At 46.9% G+C, this 22,621-nt stretch overlaps 1 protein-coding gene across 1 annotated transcript in view; it reads left to right on the forward strand.

Moving 5' to 3' along the window:
* Positions 1-22,621, forward strand: part of CYB5R4 (cytochrome b5 reductase 4) — a 1,096,982-nt gene that overhangs the window by 981,759 nt on the left and 92,602 nt on the right. Inside the window, exon 15 of the mRNA XM_086926570.1 lies at positions 15,443-15,607. Coding sequence (XP_086782696.1) covers positions 15,443-15,607 — 165 coding nt within the window. The remainder of the gene's footprint in view (positions 1-15,442; positions 15,608-22,621) is intronic.

The raw sequence follows: 22,621 nt of genomic DNA on the forward strand, positions 1-22,621 counted from the left end.
GATGCAAACATCATCTGTTCCTGTGCAAGAATACAGGAATCACCTTATGGTAAGAAAGTGAGCTCTGACACAGCCCCACTCCAGGATTCTGGAAACAAAGTTATCCCCCAATGTTGCAGCTGCCCGCGCTGGTGCGGCGCAGCTGTGGAGCACAAGAGTCACTGGCTCAGCTGGGTCTCTACACAAATATGGCTCCCGGGAAAAAATGGCACCTATTACCGGGGCGCGCTGCCCCTCATGGCTAGTTATGGCCCCATGAGCAGTAATGAGGGAATAAAGGTGCCCCTGAACTCTGAGTGTGCTATTTGTGCCACCGTCTTGTGATGCTGGCCTCGTCGTCTGCAATATGCCCAAATACACTTGCGAGCCACCCAAGCTCTGATGAGCCACAGAAGGAACTCAAAGGTGCCCTTGTGCTGCTGGTAGTCAACCTAAGCCTTGGCAGGCAGGCTCCGGTACCGCCGCTCGTCGGCTGGGGCGGTACGGGCCGTACCTGCTCCTTAAAGTACAGGAGAGCCCCCAGCCCCACGTAAAGTTACTTGCGCCATCCCACCGACTCCCAAACTGCTCCCGGCCAGACACAATGCACAGCAGTGTGGCGGGAAGCGTTTTACCTGCAGAGTCGGCTTCCTACTGGTGTGTGCACGGGGAGAACCTCTGTCGGGGGCCCTTCTCCTACGATGGTGCTTCTCTGGGGGGAACAAGCCTTCCTCTCTTTCAGCCCGGAATTACGTCTTGCTGGGCGGGGCGCAACCAGTGCTGACTTCCCTTTGGTTGTTAGGGTATGCCTCTCCCGTCCTGTGTACAGCGGGATGGCCTCCGGTGACGGGCACCTTGTTGCTAAGCAGCCCCACGCAGCATCTCCACCTCAGCGCTCGCAGAGAATCTGGGCCGGCGGTGGTAAACACAGTGTCCTAGTAGCTTCTGCGCAGGTGGGGTTGCCATCGGGTATGGCGCTCTTGCAGTTCTCGGGCCAGCGGCAGTGATTTACAGCGCTTTCCTCCCCCAGCGCTTAGAAGTCACGGGGCGGCATACGGTGCATTTAGGCTCCCGGGCCGGCAGCGGTGAAATTTTGCATACACAGCGCTTTCCTCTGCAGCACTCTTGGCAGGCTCACAGCGCGTTCAGGTGCCTGGGCCAGCGGCGGTGATCTCGGGGGCAATCCAAGAAATACTTTTACTCGCGCCAGCAGCTCTGTTTAGGTGCAGACACACAGGCCCAGTGATGCAGTGACAGTCTTGGGAATTATTCTTGTTCACTGACCAGGGGCCAGTTAATCCTATTGTGGAGACACCTTGGAGGTGATGTATTTAGAGTTCCTCTAGCAGGGCAAGATCAACAGGGCAGCTCAGCTAGTGGGGCAGCAGTTCCTAGGAACAGTCAGCCTCAGTAGTCAGTGGCAATCCTCTTGGCGCAGCAGTCTTCCCTCCAGTAGAGTTTCCTCATTGTTCAGTAGTGTACCCAAATGTGTAGAGGGGCTGCGCTGGGCACAGGCAGGCCAGCACGCAGGGACCCTCAGGACTCAGCAGCTGGGTCCCGCGGCGGTTCCTTCTGGCAGATTGTCCCCTCCAAGTCAGCACAAGCACAATACACTCATTGGGTCACAGCCCCCGTATTTATACACCCTTCTGCCCTGCTAATAGAAAGGGGCAGAAGCTTCTGGAAGGGTCTTTGGGGAAACCAGTCCCAACTGGTTTTCGGGGAGTGTAGACCACTTTGTTTACCAGGCTTCCCCCCTCCATTAGTGAGCTGGGGCTTGGTAATCAGACACATCACAGGGGGGTGGAGCCAGCATTGTACAGGGCAGGCACAGACATATTCAAGAACAGGGGACTTCTCCTCCCACTACTCCAATTGCAAATCTCCTATTTAGCCTGACACTGATTCACCCTGCCCTCCCTGGAGCCATCCACTCCTCCCCAGCCCTGGTCACTTCTAGAACCAGACAGGGGCACACAGCACACAGAAATACCAACTTCTAAAAGTGGCATTCCTAAAATAGTGAAAATAAATCTGCGTACACGATTGTGCAGCTTTTATTATTTCCATTCCACACATACCAAACATGATGTACTTATTTTGTTTCATTTAGGAGTTATCCCATAAGGGTTGGGGTTCCCAATGTTAGCCTATGGAGGGCAGAGAGCACATGCACTTTGCACTGCTAAACCGGGCTAAAGTGCCCAAAGTCCTAAAGCCACCAACACCAGAAAAAAAGGCTAGGAGGAAGGCAAAAAGTTCAGGGATGACCCTCCAAAAAGGGCCAAGTCCAACAATCCCACAGCCAAAAATTAATAATTAACCTGGTGCCCTGATGTGCCCTCTAGCATCTTACCACCCCTTACCCATCTGAAGCTTGCTCTTGAAAGGAGATCCAGCACTACACTGAGAGCGGCTCTCTGAAAGACAAGTCAGCATCTACATTACCCTGTTAGCTGCAAGTCTGTACTGAGATACACTGACAAAGAAGAGGCAGAGGTATGCCTTATTGGGGGCGGGCAGGCGGGCGGGCGGGCGAGCGGGCGGGTCGGCTCTGAGTGCCCTGACTGCTTGGTCGGCCCTGGGGCCGACCAAAGCAGTCATGCGCACTCTACATTTTCTCTATGTAGGCTGCATGCAGCCTACATAGAGAAAATGGCCTCCCAACAGGTGCCCGGCTAGGCGCTGCCCAGGACTCTGCACCAATCACAACGCTGCCATTGCAGCATTGTGATTTACTACAGAATAGGAGGAAGGAGGGAAAATGCCGGTTTCTGTTCAGGACCGGCCCAGGAGCAGAAGCGGGGCGGGACCGGGATCTGCTGCAGGTAAGGTTTAGTTTTATTTATATTTTACACACACACACCCCCATCCCTAAGAATTGCGAGCTGCGACTGCGAATCACTTGCCTGGTCACCAAGACTCGAACAGCAGCAGACTGCGGCACTGCCCACGGGGAGCACCGGTGTGTAGCACTGTTCAGACAAACACTGAATTGCTGTAAGTGAGTCTGAAATGTGCATGAGGCAGCAGAGTGGAAGCAAAGCACTGCTCACTGCTGAAAATTGTTTTAAAAAAAAGTTGTTCTTAAAATTATTATTTTTTATATCTGAGATCAACCCTATGTCATTGGAATCTACCTACGACCGATGTTTTCAGATCTCCAGAAGTGAGCATCAAGTGTCTGATCACGTGAGGAACACAGACAGGTCATGAGAGACACTGAAGTCTCTACCTTTCCCCATATTGACAGAAAGTAGCACCTTCAGAAAAGCTTTTTCACAATGTACAGTAATGGCTTGAATTGGATAGGTCAGGCATGAAACAAAGGCTCTTGGTTCAAATCAATTTGCCAATCAGAACCGATAGAAAGTCCATTCATCAAAATAGACAGGCAAAGACCACAGGATCTCTGTTATGAGACTACTGTTATGACTTAAGTAAATAATGTTTATTTCCAAGAATTTGGTTGCTATAGTCGAACCGAGGCATGGGATTCAAACGAGTAAGTTGCTCGCTGGCTGGAGTGAGAGCACCACGTCTGAATTATCTTGACAAATAAAAGTAGTTATCATTTCTCGATGACGTGTTGTCCTTCACAAAAACTACCTCCTCGACATACTACACAGAAATGGACAACCACTTACACTTTCACGATTCCTCTTATCAAACTGGACTTACAACTCCCCGGCGTGTCTGTTGTATGACGTACATGCAAAAGAATGATTACGTTTGCATTCTCTCCCTCAGACGGTTACTTGTTAAGTCATCCAGTCACTTATTGCTTTCAGGGTGGGCATATACCATGGAATGTCATGCCGGCACTACCTCGTTTTGACCAAATTGCAATAAGTAGCTTTGCATTTACTACTGTGTGTGTACATTTTATGAGTGATTTTCATAGTGCCTGACACTGAACAGATCTGGTTTCTCGTGGTTTGGGGCATCTGTCCATGCAGCATAAAATAACCCATAGCAGCTACAAGAAGCACTTTCTTTACTGGTACAAATTATATTATTTTAATTGTTATGAAAGAGGGTTTCTCTGTAAGTATAGATGTGTCTTATGCAAGTCTGTTTGAGGACAGACCTCTGTGAGTAACAATAGATACTGACCCTCACTGTGCTTTTTTTTATTTTAAATCATTTTTATTGAAATTTTCCAAAGAATGAACAAATAAATAATGATAAGTACAATAATATACTCAATAATAGGATGACATTTATAATAAGGTGAAAGCAATGGGAAAGAAAAATACATACAAATCATAAACATACAAAGTAAATAGAAATAGAAATAACCGAACATCAAATTACTCAGTCCCTTACCATGGGAGTCTCAGTGAAGCTGTAGTGACGTACAAGTGGGCCATCAAGCACAGTTACCTCGGAATAAGAGTGGAAAATACAATGCAGTGCAGGGGTGTCATGCAAGTCCTGTCTCACAGTAGCAATAGTAGAAAGTGCAATATATAACTGGTGTGACACAGTGGATATGGCGTTCAATAAGCATTACCTTGAGGAGAGTGTGAGTCAATTTTCACGGAGGGTTGTTTGAGAAGGGGAAGGCGTCAAGGGATATCCATAGTTTCCTGTTTGATTTGTGCCAAGGAGAGGTTTTAAGTGCACCGTTGTCAACTCCTCTAAAGGAAAGATAACCATTCCTGCCACATCCTAAAGGAGACTTCTTTGGAATGTTTCCACTTATTCAGTACAATCTTACAGGCTAAAGTAAGCATAAGATCTAATAAGCATTGGTCATTCACATCTTTAATCTTGGGGTCCAGAGCACCTAGTAGGATATAGGAAAATTCCCATGGAGGGACAATGTTGAAAGTCTTGTTTATACAATCGTAGATCTTATCCCAATATGTTTGTAGGACAGCGCAATGGAAGAGCATGTGAGTAAGATTATCAACATGGGATTTATAATTCCTCTGTGCTTTTTGACTGACATTACCAGAGCTTAAAACTCGGTAAACACAAAGTAATTAAATTGAAGCAATATTTCATTCCACGGAAAGCATTGGACTCTTCAATTATTACTTTTTCTTGGTTTGCAATATTCTGTTTTAATTGCCCTTTTGTGGCCTCTATTGCTGAGACCAAGACTACAATGTGTTGCCATAGTCCTGGTGAGCAGTGGCGGCTCGTGACATTTAAAAGTGGTGGGTGTAAAAGTTAGGTATAAATGTTACGTTGCAAGCGTGCAAACTGTACCATTCCGACTATCAGACATGGTGTTTGAGGGTTATTCCCCAGATAAAATGTTGATAATAACAGTTGCAAATGGAACATTTTAAAGCAAATTTGAGAAATGAAGGTTTATAAAGCAATTGTGAATGTGTAGTGTTGAAATATTTAAACACATACAACCTGCCCCATTTTTCACTGCATTAAATACATTCAATTGTTACTGTAGTAAGCCACTTCTATAATTGAACATAGGTTCTCTGAAACTATGGACTTGCAGATCATAAGCAATCTGGATACTTGTCAGCTGTAAATAAACAGTTTGTCTGTAAGTTTATAGCCAAAAATCTGACATTGTGTGCAGATGTGCCCCTGCAAAGAATGATTAACAATTAGCTATTATGACCGGCATCTTAATGTTGTTGAGTCAACTGTGGAGCACACAGTCCTGAACCATAAAAATGTTGTCTTGAATATTATATTCATATTTGAAACAATTGAGTTTGCCTTCTTTAGGTTTATAATTGTCAATTAACAATGAAAAGCTCACAAAAAGCAAATTCAATTGCTTTAAGTGTGAATGTCACCATTTAAAATTCAGACCAGCATTCCCTTCCTCTTTATTTTCTCTCTCCACACTCCTGGGAGGAACACATTCTAGGTCACAATGTATTTCTTCCTAAAAATAAAAGCAGTTATTTACAGAGCATTTGATTGTGACAATAAAGAGTTCCCCAGTTTGGAGAAATGCCAGGCACCTTCCGAAGCATTCTTACAAACAAATCTCTTGGCACTATGCATAGCAGGGCTCTTTTATCCTGCGCTCAAGACAGCGCAGTCATGTCGAATAAACTCAATCCTGGCACTGATGAAAAATGCAACTTTGATTAGTTCAAAGGAAGCAGCGTTGACACCAGGAATCGGGAAGCAGCCTACGGCCAGTGCTCAGGGTGCAAACGTTTGCAGTGTTATCATACCTCAGGGGACACGACACGACAGCCTCTTGTATAAAGCTCTCTGTAAAACGTGCTTTCCACCTCTCATGACTCTCTAGTATAAACCACCATTCTGGTCCGCCATGTAGTCATTTCTAGTTGAGGGCTTGGTGGCTGGCTATGTGACAGGGAGGTATGCTATGAATGGAGGAGAAGGCCCGACTCCCATATTTTGTGGACCCACAAGAACGTGTTTCTAAGCTGCATTTAGCTTCCCACGAAGTCAGGAGCAGCTGCATTCCTCATGATAACTCCCCCTCACAGTACACACTGCGTACTGTTATTTTCATATCAGAAATCTCTTGTTGAACGTATCCCGTTGGCAAAGAAACGCACATTGACTGCATTAAACTGAAAAATACACAGTAATTCAATATTAATCACAAAAGCTCGAGCGAAAGAAAGCTCTGCTCATGTCCAAGAGGTTTCTTGCTGTGAAATCAAGCACTTTAGTCAAAGGCAGCACATTTTACAGAAATATTGGAGGGTGTGCAGGCTCAAGAAAGTCTTTTGTCTGTGTTCCCATTCATTAAGACAATAATTGAAAGTCTTATAGACAAAAAGTGCTTGCCCTGGCAACTTTTTTACTTCACATTTTACATTTTTTTATAGTAAGTGGAAATAATGTGAAGGTACAGTCTTACAGTAACAATATGTACATGTAGCACACGAGGTGAACTGGAGTCTCGGCACCGGCTCTGTTATCAGGTGATTCTAGCAAATCCCTTAACCTCCTGGTGCCTTACAATATCTGACCTCATGTAATGAGCAGCAATACCTTTGGATATATAAAAAATATACATGTGCGCAGAGACTGTGAACCAGTCCTTCAAAAGTGAAAGCATGCTGCACAAAAGAACGAAGAGAACACTCATCTGCTCCCAGGGGGGGATCCTCCACTAGGGTGTAGGAGCATCGCCCCACTGCTTTCTCGCAGTGCGAGAAAGCCAAAACATAAAATGGCAATAACTTTTGCATTCTAGGCAGGCGGGTGGGTGTAAAGATTGTTTGGTTGGTCCTTTCAGGCCGCCCAAACCAGTCATGCACAGCCTGCATGGAGAATATGCCATCCCCTACAGCCCCTGGCAGGGTGGCGTCCCAACCAATCACTTGTGATTGGTTAGGGGAGGAGTGGGAGGCTGCCTGCATCCTGTTTCTGTTAGAGGTAGGAGAGCAGTAGCAGTGAAGACGCTGGACCCGGGCAGGTGGAAACGTCGATTTTTTTATTATTGACCAACTCCCACCGTGCAAACCCGCTCCTCATGCCCACCTCCCCCCTCCTCATGCCAACCTCCCCCTCCTCGTTGTTATGGAGTTGACAGTCTAGTAGTTGGGGTGGGAGGAGCTAGGTGGGCAGAGGGGAAGAGGTGGGGTCAAGACAGGAAAGGGTCAGATAGAGTAGGGACGGGGACCGAGCTAGATGTTAAATAAAGAGCTCGTACATACTCAGTCTGTGTCCGTGTGTGTGATTAGAGTGGGACACGACAGCTGGCGACGAGGGTGGGATCCAACTGCAAACCCACCAGAACGAGCCCCGTCCCGCAGCGTAGAGCGCCCAGAGCTCCGCTGTGACCGTGGTCCCGAGGCGCCACGGAAGAGACCCCGACGTAACCAAGGGAAGTCTGAGTGTGACCAGGCGGTCCTCAGAGCGTGTGAAGGAGAGCAGACGGTGCGCCGAGCGAGGGCGCCGAGAAAGAGGACAGATCGCGCTGGACGCGCGAAGCCCGCCAGGATCGAAGGCAGGGCGCCAGAAGAAAAGTGCCGGTCGCGCTGGAGGCGCGAGACCCGCCCGACAACACGCCAAACCGTGAGTGAAAGTCGGGAGCCCACTCCGACATTGCCCCAACTCACTGCGTGACATTGTGCAGGCGAAGGAAGCTGACGCGCGAGGCATAGCGCCAGGTCGGCGCGCGCGTGACAAGGGAGCGGCGCCGAGTGATCCGCCAGCGAAACGCCCCCACAGCGTGAACTTACCTAAAAGCGGCAACCGGCAGCCACTTGCAGGCGCGAGCCCAGCTGTGCAGCGACGTGTGAATGCACCGAGAGGGCGAGAGAAAGCCACGTGTCTCGCTGAAGGGAGCGGCCATTTTAAGGTCAGGCAGCTCTAAGGACAGGCCCTATCAGAATTGAGGGCGGCCATCTTTGGGTCAGGCGGACCACTCAAATAAGCACTGGCAGCCCCAAATTGTTACAGTGAAGAGCGGACAGCGAGCAATCAGTGCCACGTGAGCGCAGCAAGGAACAAACAAGCATTGGCACCTACCGCAAGAAGTAAAGGGAGCGGACACCAGCAGCTGCGACCAAGGTCAAGCATCAAGACCGAAACCTCATCACCAAGATGTCCAACCCTCCCGCGCAAGACGCGCAAGACGCTCCCGCCAAAAAGGAAATCAAGGGCACGCACTTGCGAGCGCCAGAACCCCTAATAATTACGACAGGGAGCAGCATGGGCCTCAAATGGCAGGAATGGCTGGAGGATTTTGAGGACTACATTGAAGGCTCTAGGATCGAGACAGACAAGGACAAAATAATAACCCTTCGCAATCTAGGAGGGCGCGAGATCAGCAAGATAGTGCAAGAGATCCCAACCAACGACAGTGACACCTATATCAAAGTAAAAGACATATTGAACAACCGTTTCCTGCACAAAAGAAATGTTGACTATGAGCGACACAAGTTCCACCAACAGCGCCAGGACAAGGATGAGCCACTAACATCCTTCATACACCGACTGCGGCGCCAGTCCCAGTATTGCGACTTCGCAAACTTCTCGCCGGATGCGGCCATCAAGTCCCAAATAATCTCAGGATGCCACTCAGAATCACTGAGGCGAAGACTACTAAGGAAGCCACAAGAGTTGGCGGAAATCGAGGAGAATTCACAAATATATGACCAAGCCGAAGAGAATGCGGCGGATATCGAAGTCAAACCCAGCACTAGCCGCGAACATGCCAACCGTGTCTCCGACCGACGACATGGACGACAGGACTACAGAGGCAACCCGCGTGACAGATCACGCCGATCCAGATTCTCACCCAGACGCCGAACAGACCACCGGCCAAAAGATTCAGAGAGGAGAGACCGACGACCCGAACGCACAAGACGGTGCTACAGGTGCGGGTATGACTACCCTCACATCGACTCATGCCCTGCCATGGGCCAACGCTGCCGAAAATGCGGACGATCCAATCATTTCGATGCCATGTGCAGCGATTATCACCGAGAGAAACGTGGCGGCAATGACCGACGCGCCAGCCAGCAAAGATCTTCAAGGACAGAGACCAAACGGCACCACGTCAGAGCCGTTCAGGGTGAACCTGATCGATCCCCGGCGTCGTCTCACTCCAGTCGTGAATCCAGACGTTCCAGATGGGATCGCCGATCTCCCTCGAGAGAGTCCAGGTCTTCCTCATCCAGGCGATCGTCCTACACCACAGAGTATGTCAACATTGCTGACAACGATCAGCTCAAACGCTACCCACGGCTTGATATCATGGTGGGCAACCATGCAGCGAAATTCGTCATGGACAGTGGCGCATCCCTCAACTACATCTCCGTTGCCGAACACGAGCGCATGGTTCCTAAACCTCATCTGCGCTTTGCACCTGTCCGGGTATACACCTGGATGTCAAGAAAACCACTCCCGTGCCTGGGAAAGTTCGACACCACCCTCACGCACGGCGGCATCACCATCCCAGCTGTCATCCACGTCATCAAAGGACCCGATGCCGACTGCTTACTAAGCCTTCCGACTGCTGAGCGCCTGCGCCTCGTGCACATCCTCTTCAACGTGAACGACAGCTCCAACTACGCCGCGAAATTTCCATCTCTGTTCCAGGGCCTGGGCAAACTGAAAGGTCGGCAAGTACATCTACATATCAATGAGCGAGTCACACCAATTGCTCAACATCCGCGGCGAGTGCCGTTTCATCTGCAATCCGCAGTGGCTCAAGAGTTGCAAGACCTCCTGGATGCTGACATCATCGAACGCACCAAAGGACCCACTCCCTGGGTGTCCCCGGTGGTCATCGTGCCAAAAAAGGGGACTCCCGACAAAGTCCGTCTCTGCGTAGACATGCGCCTGCCGAACACGGCAATCGAGAGGGAAAGACACCCCGGCCCACACCTGAGCGACATGATTACGGCACTCAACGGAGCTACGGTCTTTTCCAAGCTAGACCTCAACAAGGGCTACCACCAGCTCGAGCTGGATGACAGCTCTCGCCCCATCACCACTTTTGCCACACATCTCGGCCTCTTCCGATATAAGCGTCTCAGTTTTGGCGTCTCCTCGGCAGCCGAAATTTTCCAAGAGGCGATACGCCTGATCATCCACCATATCCCAAATTCACTCAACTACAGTGATGACATTCTGGTGTACGGCACAAACCTCCGAGAACACGACATCGCCCTTGACCGTGTCTGCCAGGCTCTGATGGACGCTAACCTGACTCTCAATAAGAACAAATGCGAATTCCACCAGTCAACACTGAAATTCTTCGGACACATTTTTTCGTCCAGCGGCATGAAACCCGATCCAGACAAGGTAGCTGTGCTCAACAACACCAAAAGCCCAGCTGACGTAAACGATCTACGCTCCTTTCTCGGGATGGCGAGTTATTGTGCTCGTTACATTCGCGACTACGCCACCATGAGTCACCCACTGAGGCTCCTCACGAAAGCCAACCAGCCCTTCAACTGGACCCCGGACTGCGAGCGCGCCTTCAGAGACATCAAACAGGCGGTTGAATCGTCTGACTGTTTGTCCTACTTCAACCCCAGACGGAAGACAGAGATCACCGTAGATGCCAGTCCAGTGGGCTTAGGGGCGATCCTGGCTCAGTACGACGATGATTCGGAACAACGGAGGATCATCGCCTACGCCAGCCGCAGCCTCACCGATCCGGAAAGGAAGTATTCCCAGCCTGAGAAGGAGAGCCTGGCGGTCGTGTGGGCGTGCGAGCATTTCCACATCTTCATCTATGGGAAACACTTCACGCTCATTACTGACCATCAGGCGCTCGTGACGATCTACGGGAATCCAAAGAGCAAAATGCCCCCCAGGATTGAGCGGTGGGGCCTCCGACTGCAGGAGTACACGTTTACAATCATTCACAAACCGGGGAAGGGAGAGAACCCTGCTGATTACATGTCCCGCCACCCCCGGGACTCTGCAGTGACAACTTCATCCATAGCAGAGGAATACATTCACTTCGTGTCAAGTCATGCTCGCCCCCCAGCCATACCAATGCACACCATCCGGGAAGCAACCAACAAGGATGCTGTTCTACAAACCGTGATGAAACGCATACGATCCAACAGGTGGAGACATCATCCGCAAGATGAAGACGAGAATCCAGATGTTAGGAATGAGCTCCAGGCTTTCCGACACGTCTCTGATGAACTCTCAATAACCGAAGATGGCCTCCTTCTAAGGGACCACCGGATAGTCATCCCAGCCACCCTGAGACAAGGAGTAGTCGACCTAGCACATGAGGGTCATCGAGGGGTCGTATCCACCAAGAGAGCACTTAGAGAGCGTGTCTGGTTTCCAGCTCTAGACCAGATAGTCGAGAACACTCTGAAGGATTGTCATCCCTGTCAACTAACCAGCCCCAACACTCCGCCTGCACCACTTCAGATGACCCCACTACCTGACGGAGTGTGGCAAGAAGTTGCAATGGATTTCTATGGGCCTCTGCAGTCAGGGAAGTATGTGGTCGTCATCGTGGATGAATATTCCCGATTCCCAGTGGCTCAGTTTATCTCCTCCACCAGCGCCACCTGTACTCTCAAAGTACTTGAGGAGGTTTTCGCAACCTGGGGTGTTCCCAGAATCATCAAAACGGACAATGGACCCCCGTTCAACGGGCATGAATTCAGTGACTTCGCGAAACAGATGGACTTCCAGCACCGCAGGGTCACCCCACTCTGGCCGCAAGCCAACGGGACCGTTGAACGGTTCATGTCTACCATCAAGAAAACCTTCCAACAGGCCACCGCCGAGAAAAAGGATCTGCAAGCGGCACTGAATGAAGTCCTCTGTGCCTACAGAACCACTCCTCACTCCACGACGGGCGTCTGCCCTGCCACTCTCATGCTTGGGAGGACACCGAGAACTCGGATCCCAACCTGGGAGGGAGCACTGAAGAAACCCCTCTCAGACCACCAGATCAAGGACATGGCTGCAACAGATCAGTACCACAAGGAGAAGATGAAGGACCATGCTGATCACAAACGGAGGGCACGGTCACCCTCCCTCAAGGAAGGTGACAGGGTTTTCGTTAGACAAGAGCAGCGCCAGAAAACTGACTGTCGTTTCAAAGACGAGCCCCTCACGATCGTGCAGCAAAAGGGCGCCATGGTGACCGCTGAATCAGAGAACAGGCGAGTCACCCGAAATGCATCCCACTTTAAGAAGTGCCCTCCTGAAAGACGTGACTGCACGCCCGCAGCCTCCACGATGGAGAACCCCAGTGTCCCAGAAGATGGCACACCCGACTCTGCACCTCCCGTAATGCCGGAACCTGTGGTAGAGAACATTGTGACTACACCGGCTCGACCTCGACGCCAAGTGCAGCCTCCAAAGCGACTGATCGTAGAAATGGACTAAATTTCACTTCCTCTGCTGTTTGTTAAGAAGGGGGGAGATGTTATGGAGTTGACAGTCTAGTAGTTGGGGTGGGAGGAGCTAGGTGGGCAGAGGGGAAGAGGTGGGGTCAAGACAGGAAAGGGTCAGATAGAGTAGGGACGGGGACCGAGCTAGATGTTAAATAAAGAGCTCGTACATACTCAGTCTGTGTCCGTGTGTGTGATTAGAGTGGGACACGACACTCGTGCCAACCTCCCCCTCCTCGTGCCAACCTACCCCTCCTTGTGCCTCCCCAACCCCTCGTGCCAACCTACCCCTCCTCGCGCCCACCCAACCCCTCCTCGCGCCCACCCATCCCCTCCTCATGCCCAACCCAACCCCTCCTCGCGCCCGCCTCCAACCCCTCCTTGCGCCCGCCCCCCACTGCGAGCCATGCTGGCCGCTACTGGCTGCACCCTCCTACAGCATGCTCCTTCTTGTGAAGACTGTTTAATTCTTGCCACCCACTACCTCGTTCTCCCTCTTCGCGTGACCCACACCCTGCCATTGAAATGAATGGAGTTCAGTAAAGCCACCCGCCACTTGCTGGTGAGGGGCCACTGGTCCGGACTGCAGTTCATTTTTTAATGTGACCTATCTATTGCTCGAGTCACATAACTTTTTCCATGCATACATATGACTCGCTCGCCTAGAAAGTGGAAGCAACATTCTTACAGTTTATATCCTGACTCACATAGTCACATTTTGTTCATTTTTAAGAACACCGCTGCCACTTATAACGGTGAAAAATCTTGAGATTTATGTGTTCTCTTTCGTGGCGGTCAAAGTTGGGAACATTTTTTTTTCAAGAGTATAATCCGAGAAATGGGCATTGAAAAGTGGTGTGCATCCCCATAAATACACACCTTTGTGGTTATTCTAAACCAACACTTAAAAGATAATGGCTTAAAGGATTTAGTGGGTTTAGAAAGGTAACACAGAACTCCCCAAAACCTAACTGACGTTAACATCATGCCTGTCGTTGTTTAGCAGTGAGGGCATTTCGCACACATTTGGGTCATGAAAAGCAGACGTATACCAAGAAAACTACAACATCATAGTTTTCCCTGTGAAGATGAGGCTTTTGGAATTAAGTCTGAACACCTTTTTCTGTACATCTGGCTATTTGAAGTAACATTTGTGAGTTTTTTTGTATTGTATTTTTTTAATAAATCAACTTTATTGATTTTGTTAAGTAAAGTAAATTAATAAAGAATTGCAAGCATCTCCTGTACATTGTTACAATTGATTATTAATGTACATCCTTCTGTTTACCAATAAGTCCGTAGTAGTGCCACCATTCGACTCACATTTTGGTGAATCTGTTTTTATACCTGGTTAAATGAAAGCATTATTACAGCTTTACTATTTTAAGTACATGTATTTTAAATGGTGTGCCATCTTGTTGTTCTGTGCTGTACATTGCACGTTTAGTTTGACTGTTTCTGCAGATGTGGTGATGGCACCTTTTTTCTGTAGTTTGTTGTTTTTTTGGTCAGGACTTCTCAATTCTTCCCATCAGAAGAGGCAGCCACCTGCTCTTGTTGTCTACGTGGTTTCTGTTGAGCATATGTCCTATGCTCCTCATATTGAATTGAGAAAAATGGCGTATAGGTCCCATGAAAACATATACGACTTAGCATTAAATGCTCCAAATGGCAGGCGCCAGAGCTCTAGCCCTTTGAAATGCAGTAGCATAACAAGGACGCCATTGGCCCTGCTTTAAGCAAGGAAGATGGGCCCTTTGACTGTTATGTGGATAGTAAATTACAGCTATTATAAGGGTTAAATGGGCCCCTCGGGGCTCTGGAACCTGGTACCACTACACCTTTGATAGCTGCGCCCCTGTTGAAATAGCTAATTTCATTAAACGTGTGCTAGATTTCCATGAGTTTTCACCAGTGCCTCTTTTCTTTCACAAGTACTAAGTGGATGGATGACGTTACAATGCATGCTTTTACCACGCATGCCGTTACAACGCAGTTTTTACAACGCATACCATTACAAAGCATAGCGCTTTGGGGTGCTGGATAGTGAATAGTTTAATTTACTATTCCGACTCCAGTCCCCGTGGATAGTAGGGAAGGTGTTGGATAGTAAATTAAATCTATTCCCTATCCTAGAGCGCCCCCCAGCGCAATGCGTTGTAATGGTTTGCGTTGTAATCGTTGCGTCGTAATGGTAGTGCGTTGTAAAAGTTTTGTTGTAAAGGCTGTTTACCGTACTAAGTGTTTGTAAGTCTCTACTAGTGGGAGGCGTACGTCGGACTTTTTTCATGAATTAGGCCCTTTTCCCTTCCTCTCCTATTTTAAAACCAGCATCTTGGAGGTTACTTGATAAAGATGTCTTAAGATACCTCTCTGCAGTAACTCCCAGTCATTTCTCAGTTATGGTGGCCGCTGCTGGTTCTAGGACTGGGATTTGTCATGCAGGTAAGTTTCAGTGTGTTTCCAGGCGACAGACCGGAACGTGGCGAGCTCAGTCCTTGAAAACGCGGGAACGAATATGCTTTTATTCACAGCTGCTGTGACCCGTTGGCATAAGTCACTACTTTTCTGCTGCAGAAGTATTTTAATGGCGCTTTGAAAGTTCCAGGTCACTGTGACACCAAATACATTCTCACACTCTGTCTTTTCTTTTTCAGGTGTGAAGTGCAGTTTGTTCTGTCAGAACCAACCCATGAGTGGACTGGAATGAGAGGAAATATCTCCCTGCCTCTTCTCTCAACACTTATTGAAAGAAACAAAGAACCACTGAACACACTGATTTGCATTTGTGGTCCAACAATGTTTACCAGTCAAGGAATACGGTAACTTCAATCATTGAAACTTTCTGAAAACAATCTAAGCGAATGAACTTGCATTAGCGTGGCTTTTCAATGAACTATGACTTATGTCATTTAGGCAACTGAGGAAAAGTAGGAACATGCTTTACAAGCAACGTTGATGTGTCTTCTTTGTTTTCATTAGTACACTACTGCGTTCATTGTGGTTATATAAAATAATGGCTGGTGAACATAATTACATCTTCAGAAATAGCTACCTTGTCTGACGTGCTTCCACAAACACTGGTAGTGTTATGCGTGGGTGTCGATTCACCAAAATGCCATGGTTAGTGGAAGTGCTTTCACATACCCTTTGACCTTAATGACATGACAGGAAGTGCCTACATTTTACTTTTGACTGTGATTTTTGCCAGGAAGGCATTTCACATGAGCCTAACATCACAACAATTAACATCACTGAAGTTCCATAACAACTGCATGATTAGTATAACAGCATAACACAGACACGTGTTGTTTAGATACCACCCATATAATGGTGCTGACGTGAACTTCTAAAGTTCTGGGGGATAATATTTGCCCTGAACTGTAATAAGTGAGTAAAGAGAGTAAGCCAGATTTCTCAGTAGGGGTTTCTGCTCCAGAGAAATAAAACAAAATGGATGAAAGAGGCATTTTAAAGCACAATTTTTACATACATTTGCTATACTGCTATATGCCTTCAAAGGGCACTAATTAAATATTCAAATCCTTTTATGGTTTGCCAAGTCAATGAAACTTGATGTTCCCCAGGAGTTGACCCGATTTGTTTAAAAATGTGGTATAGGTGTCCGCATATGTCAAAAATTACCTCCTTTTTGCCTGGACCAACATTTTGTCATGGGTGCCGCATTATATAAAAAACGATATACAATATTTCAGTGTCACAGTTCAGCAATTTATGCAGTACATATACTATAGGCAACCCTTGTTTAAAAAACGATCTCATATGTCAGTGCCAGCATTTGGCTATAGTTGCCACCCTCCCTTATGCCACGTTGTCCACCTGTATATAAATAATTCCCTGCATTGTGCTAGAACCAGAATTTTGCAATTGTTGTCCACATGCTGAGAATTCCAATAAATATGATATCCTTCATGCTAAGAATTGCAGTAAATATGCCCAGTATTTTGCTGTTCGTTTCTCTATAAGAAAATAATTGCTTTCAGTATGCCAAGACCAATGACAAACTCCCAAGCATCACAACACACCCACACACTCACTCTCACTCTTACACCCCCTTACACTCTTTCTTATTCATTCTTACTCACCCACTTGCATTCACTCTTAATCTCACCTATTCTTACTCACTCATACTTACTGACACTCAGACCCAGGTTTCCGGTGACTTTAATATTTACTTATGTATTTCCCCAGGAAATATGAATAAAAAGGGAAACTTCAGACGACGACTTGAATCATTAGGACTGATTCGCCTAAATGGAAACACAAAAGATGATTCACCAGCAGCAATAACCTTTTTAAGTGGGTCCAAAAGCTCAACAATCAATCATACCTTAGTGAGTGAATCTGTAGCATGCCAAACACGAAAATTCCTAATTGTACTACGCATAGAGAGCGATCATATGCCACTATTATTGCAATTGGAGCACTTTACAGCCAGGTTGATAGCAGCAAAAAATCTTTTTTCCACGCCACATGCCTACAATTTAAAAAGACTGAAATGGGGTGGAATAGGGATTGAAAAGGTGATGGCAGAAGTATATCGCCAAGTGGGTTCAAGTGAAGAAATTTCAGTGGAATCCGCAAGCCCAGATCCACCACAAAGCAGGGAAGGTGAAAGAGTAAGAGCCTGGGACATCCTAACAGGATCCTTAATAAAACGCTTTTCGGATAACAAAGGTGAATATTCAGCTATGCACCAGAAGAAGCACACATGGACAAGCAGTCACCATCCCTGGTTCAATCATGAACTTCGCAAGCAAAAAAGCCTAATAGTACGCAGAATAAGAGCAATCTCAAACCAGTTAAAAACAGGGAGAAAACCTGACAAAAGTGTGCTTAAAAATTTAAGAAAACAGTATAAGAAAAACTGCAGAGTAGCTAAATCTAGTTATCAGGTCGCAATATGGAATAAACTCCTTTTGGCTAGTAAACAACGGAATGGAAAACACTTCTGGTCTCAGATAAATTCTCTGACACTCGGAAAAAACAGACATCTAAACGCAGGGATAAACGAGGAAGAATGGGCAGCCCACATAATGAGTATGTATAAAGAATGAAAGTTTAAACCAACCCCAGGTAGTCCAACATCAAAAAAGGACAGTAGGAGCCATATAGAACAAAACACACACAGTATCCCTGTGGGCCTAAATGCGAATAACAAACTAATTTCCCCGAAATATAAAAGCTCCGACAAATTAATAGAAGTAAGCGAACTAATAAAAATCATCAAAAAGCCAAACTCTGAGGGTGCACCAGGACCAAATGGCATTCCAAATGCCCTCTTCAAGGGAGAAGCTTCATATTGGGCCCATTATTTCTCCCCACTCCTTATAATGAATTGTTTGAAACAAATGGAATCCCTGAATCCTGGAGGGGAAGTATTATACAGCCAATTTTCAAAGGGGGAAATTCAACAATGCCGATCAACTACAGACTAATTGCTTTAATTGATGTCGAAGCAAAGCTATAGGCAAGATGCCTATTAACCAAACTAAAAAAATGGTCAGATGAAAACAAACACATCCTGAGACCTCAAAAAGGGTTTCGGGCGGGAGCAGGAACTCTAACAAATCTAACGGCATTAACATTGTTAGCCGAAAAAGCTAAATTTAAGAACACCTGCCTGTTCCCCTGTTTTGTGGACCTTAAGTAAGCTTTGAACATCGTGCCACGTGAACGTCTTTGGGAAAAACTGGCCAGCTGGGGCATCCCCATAAATCTGTTAAAGGTCATCAGAGAATTATATTCACGTACATGGAGCCGGGTAAAGGTAGGAGATGGCCGGTGGGTAACAAAGAAAATAAACACCCAAAATGGCCTGAAACAGGGGTGTGTGTTAGCTCCTACTCTTTTTAACCTGTATATATCTGATCTTGAAGATGCCCTTGTGGAAATCAATAGTCACCCACAATCGATAGTTAATGAGGAAATTAGGTGCCTTCAGTACGCTGATGATTTAGTACTTCTAAGTCAAGCGCAAATCGGATTATAAAGAGGAATGAATGCCTTAGCCAAATATTTAACAGTACAAGGGCTAGAACTGAATTTATCAAAAACAAAGGTTGTACGGCTAGTAGATGCCAAAAACAAAAACAAGAAATATACATGGTATATAGAGGGGAAGAAAGGCGAAATAGTTGCTTCCTACAAATATCTTGGATTTACGGTAGAACGAAAATTAACCCACAAATCACAGCTCATTTCAATGAAGTCAAAATCTCAAAATCTGATATATGGCTTCAATGAATTAAAAAAAGAAATTAAGCTATCCATCATATGGCAACTTATTAACAGTTATGCAGGTACAGTTAATGCCAACAGTAACCTATGGCACCGAAATAATGAAAGGATGTGAAATCACGGCTTTGAACAAAATACAAACAAAAGTATATAAAAAAGTCTTCCATGGAGGAGGAGCCAAGATGGCGACCGGGTCGGACGTATAGTCCTTCGGCTCCGGGGACCGTCTCCTTCTTTGTGACTATCCTGCCGGCGATCCTGCATTTAGAAGGCACATTGCGGAAGCCGATATGCTCCGGCGGCCCGAGGGGAAATTCTGAGGCTTGCGCTCCTTTGCAAGCGGGTGTATTGTCCGACTGAAGTTTGCGGCCCGCAGCGGACCCGAGACCGGGGCCTTGGGTGGACGCTGAGGCCGGCTGCCGGGTGGACAACATCGGGCGTCAGCAGCTGTGTGGAACCGGTCGGACCATTTCCATGAGACGCGGCCGAATCTGGAACGCGCGCCCCACTGGACTGCAGGTACAGAGTTGAATGTGCCTGGTGATTTGTCTGGAGGGATTGCACGACTGCAGGAACCCATACAGTGGGCTGCTGAGGGATGCCTGAGCACGGCCCCGCTAGCAGCGGGAGGTTCCCGAATTCTCTACCCCTTCGACATCGCACACGGCGGCTTGCTTGAGAGACAATGCCTACGGACACTTTTCGGATCTGTTTGCCGCTCTTTCTCGAGGCGTAGACCTGATGCCCATTGTGAGCAGCTCGACCCGACTTGGAGACTTTCCATTGGCGACCGCGAAGCGCATAATGGAGTGCAGCCTTGGGGAGCCTGGGCCATGGAGTGGTCGTGGACGTGTGGTGCAAGGGGACACGATCAGAAGGGAGCGTGGAAGTGTCCGGGGCTATGGCGATCTATTGGCGGCTATTGTCTCCCTTCATCACGATGTGGTGTACTCTGCACGAACCCTGATCAGCAAGGTGGACGTTATAATATGTGCTCAGGGATGCTTGAAAATGGCTGCCTCGCCGGAATGCAGCAGTATTCTTTGTTCCACGCCTGACTATGACAAGATGGCGGCCTTACGCAGCGGTGATGGCTTTGAGACCCCAGGCCCCGAGGCTGCTCTTGCTGATGATGATGTTTGCCCGGGCCGGAGTGAAAACCGTGGACTGCAATCACAATGGGAGTTCTCTCCCCACACTATGCTCCCCGCTACCCGGGGATCGCTCCAGAAGGGGCTGGACATTGAGACTTTCCTCCCTGGCTCAGTTTCGCTCTATGCCACGAGGGTGGCGTACTCTTGGCCCAGCATGGTATCATTGGACCTCCGTGTACATGATATGGTTGAGCGCTTGAATCAAAGTTCCCCTTTTGGACTACCGTTCACGCCTTCCTGGGTTATCTTTGTTAGCAGGGGTGGGAAAGAGAAGACGGGACAGGGATGAACGCTTCTTATCGCAGACTGGTAGTTTCCTCGTTGCTGACCGATACAGATGTGGGGCGTGCTGATTTCTTGGTTAACGCAATGTGCCGACTTGGTGCTCTGTAAATTGTTTGCTAGTAATGCTATTTGTCACCGGACTGTACATTTTGTGTTTATACCGAACTATGGGATGATGATGCCGGGGGACTGGTGGTGGGCTCCTCCCCTCTTCTCATTATCTTATTATAGTTATAGGTTAGGACCCTTTTCTTTCTTTCTATATTTCGGGACTCCTTTTAGTGGGGCGACAGGCACACTGCTAGGGGGGGTAGGCCGTAGCCAGCTGCAGGGGTGCAGGGTGGTGGGTTGGGGGTGGGGTTTTTGTTTCTGTTTTGTTCTATGGGCCTTCTTTCCCTTTTTTCTTTTTCTTCTGGGTTTAAACGTTTTTCTTCAGTGTGGAAAGTGATGGTTCTGGTACTTTTAGTGCATTGTATGCTTGTCTCTCCTGATCCTATACTGCCGGAACCGTTGTGCTGTCCTACTACATCCTGACACCGTTTATCCTTCAGATCTTAACTTTGAAAACTAGACCTCAGTACCTCTGTAATAGATTCTTCGCGCATTGCCATATTGCCGTGTATTACATTTGTGAGCCTTCGGGCGTTTTGTTTTGGCTATGTGAACGATTTACTATCAATAAAGGTCTTCCAAAAATTAAATAAATAAATAAATAAATAAAAAGTCTTCCATATCCAGCAAAGCGCATCGCCTGCTCAGGTGTGGCTAGAGTTTGGCTTATTAAACCAGGAGTTTCGCAGCAAGGAGCTTTTATAAAACCGTGCTGGAGGTTGCGTGCTTCTACAAGCGGAACCATAGATCACCTATGCTGGAAAGAAATAGAAAGACAAAAAGGAAAGAAAACGCAAGGATACTGGGGGAGTTACTTAAACCAGGTGATAAAGGACCTCTCTGCCCTAGCTATTTGGAATCTTAGCGTAGGAAAAAAGGCATTCAGCAAACTAATTAACATCACAATAAAATGTTTGTCTCACTCACAGGATGAGAACACCCTACTGCAAAGACGGCATACCTGGATGGTTATTAATTCATATGGTAAAAGGAAGCCTCAGGAATATTTATCAGCGTATTTCTCTCTTACTCTAAAACATCAGTTTATGAGGTTGCGTCTGGGCATGTGGGAAACAAAAGACTTAATCCCAGCATGGAAGGACAAAAGGGAAAATCGAGACTGCAGACTATGCGGATATAAAGACGAATCTATTCAACACATTTTTTGTGTATGCCCTATGTTACTAATTGAACAGAAGGCACTTTTAAAATCACTACTGAATAGTTTGATTATATGCTCATGTAGAGAAGCGGTAACCACCTGGCTCGGCGGGACCTCAATCCCATTAGTATGTAGAGGGGTGAAACTTTTAAATGTGTATTTAAAGGAAATCGGTTGAAACTATATAGAGAGCAAAAAAGATTCTCTAAAAAAAAAAAACCTAACAGCCAATCAGAAAATTAAGAAGAGTCAAAGTGTTGTTTTTTATAATAATGATGTTAGAAAGACATGATTTTTCTTTTTAAACTTTTGTTTAAAAAATGAAATTTTAAAATATTAGACGCATAAAAGTAATTTAAAGATTATTTTTGTAAGATTTAGCAAACTATTTTATGTGTTTATATGTAGTAGTGTTATTTAAAAACTGTTATTTGGTGTAATGGTTTTTGTTTTTAAAAAGACCGATCACCCAAAATAAAATCGTGAAATCGTGAAATCTTGACACTCAGACCCAGGTTTACTAACGCTTTACTCTGGGTTTGATTCACTTTTGTGACATAAACCTGATGCAAAGTGCTGATTTACTATCCGAGCAAATCAGGATATGTGTTGGATAGTATTCTGAAGTAGCACAAAGTTGCATAATGTGCTACTTTGGTTGCTTTATGTGAAGGGGACAGGCCTAACAAGGAGAAATGCTTTCATTTCTCCTTTTTCTCCAACTTTGCATGTGTGCTACATTGTACAGGACATACAAAAAGTTAAAGTATTGATTTTGTACAAAACATATGCATCCTAAATTGCACACATATTTACACTATGACACAAAGGTAAAGGCATATGGCTGCCAAAAGTATGCCAGC

The sequence above is a fragment of the Lissotriton vulgaris genome, chromosome 6, assembly GCF_964263255.1.
Source record: "Lissotriton vulgaris chromosome 6, aLisVul1.2, whole genome shotgun sequence".
In the NCBI taxonomy this organism is placed as follows: domain Eukaryota; kingdom Metazoa; phylum Chordata; class Amphibia; order Caudata; family Salamandridae; genus Lissotriton; species Lissotriton vulgaris.